At 49.8% G+C, this 1,602-nt stretch overlaps 1 protein-coding gene across 1 annotated transcript; it reads right to left on the reverse strand.

The window, feature by feature from the left end:
• Positions 1–91: 91 nt before the first annotated feature.
• Positions 92–1,520, reverse strand: GNI_188340 (endonuclease/exonuclease/phosphatase family protein; the record flags this gene model as incomplete). Its single annotated transcript, XM_011136367.1, has 1 exon — positions 92–1,520. A coding segment is annotated over one exon (1,429 nt), but the record flags the coding sequence as incomplete, so codon positions are not given.
• Between the last annotated feature and the right edge of the window lie 82 nt (positions 1,521–1,602).

Below are 1,602 nucleotides of genomic sequence, written 5' to 3' on the forward strand. Positions count from 1 at the left end.
ATCGCCTTTAAGATTTCGCGCGTAGTTGGAGGGAAGCCCTCGCCAAACTGCGATTCAGTCCGTTTGGGGATATGCTTTCCATCAGCATGACTCCATCGGTCCTGTAGCATCTTCGCCAGCTGTCTTCTGGCCTCTTCCGGATTCAGGTCATTACCTTCATCGTCCATTAAAGTTAAGCCCTCCTGTCCGTTGCACCTCCTATATTGATCCCACAGCAATTGGTTCTGAATTGGTAGATGTATTTTTACTGGTATCTTGCGAAAACGTTCCTTGAGTTCGTTACGTAGTTTCAGCCATGCCTTTGTAGTTGGCTTATCGGCGTCACGAGTGATGAGTCCGGCTTTCGGCCGTTTTGCGTGGTAGCTGATTTGGTTTAGCGTCCATTTGACCGTTAGTATCGCATGGTCAGCAGGTGCATTCTCCCAGTCCAAGTGGACTACATTATCCTGCGCTTGGCAGGTATCCTCACTGATGAGTATGCGGTCCAGCGTCCGGCTTGGTTTACCGTCTTTTGATCTTTTTGAGATCCATGTGGGTGCGGTTTGAAGTATGATCAGGTTATGATGCAAAGCTAGTCTCTCCAGTCTATAATGGTTCGGCAAACCTCTGATGGTTCTGGATTCAGTCGGCTCGTGTCCTGCATTAAAGTCACCAGCTACTAGCAGTGGTTTTGTAGTCTTGATAGCATTTGTAAGATACTCCCAGAATTGGGCTTTGATCGTGTCCGCTGTTTGCTCAGTGGGTCCATATGCCCCAACTATTGTGACTAAATCATCGATCTCGAGGATTATTATGCGTGTTGTCTTGGTGGTGATTCGGTATTGGACATCTTGCCGTATCATCGCAGCTACCCCATCTGCCGCTCCAGCAATCCCGATCGTAACATATCGACCATCGTAGGCAGAGCGGTGTAGATTTGTGCACGTTTCTGTCAGTATGACGACATGCGGTCTGGTATACAATATCCAGTTCCGTAGTTGCAGTTCCTTTTTGTCACTAAAGCCATCCACATTGACCGTCATGACTTGGTAGTACTTGTGCCTCGTCCTATCCCTCAAAGTGGGGTAAGCTTGTTTAGCAGCGGCCTGGTCGACAGCCTCCTGTTCATCCGCCTCTGCTGTTATGGTAGAAACGGGTTGTCCGACGGGGTGCTGGTCTGCGGCGACACTATGGTCGTTAGCTTGTGGAACATGACCGTTTTTGTCATGTCGTCCTCTATCAGTCCTATCATTTTCCTGGTGATCAGTTCCAGGTACCTCCTGGCATCCCAATGCCTCTCGTACTCCAAGTCCTTTAGTCGTATATTCACAGCCGTGGTTAGTGCCGCCTGTGATAGTGGTAGTGGTTGCCCGTCCTTTCGTTTCGTCGGGTCCAGAATCTGGGCTTCTCGGTTCATGGCTTTTGCTAGGCGCTTCATCGTGGTCAGTTCCTCGGTTTTTATCAGTATCTCGACAGACGTTCTCCACGGGAACCAGATGGCAATTGGGTGTATCCCGTGTTTCTTTAGCAGCTTCCTCCATTCTTTCGCAGGGTATGCAGTCCTCGGTTTCACCCTGTCCAAACTTACCGCAGTGACCTCCGTCGTTTGCGGTGGCCTGGGTT

This window comes from Gregarina niphandrodes, assembly GCF_000223845.1.
Source record: "Gregarina niphandrodes unplaced genomic scaffold scaffold00079, whole genome shotgun sequence".
NCBI lineage: Eukaryota > Apicomplexa > Conoidasida > Eugregarinorida > Gregarinidae > Gregarina > Gregarina niphandrodes.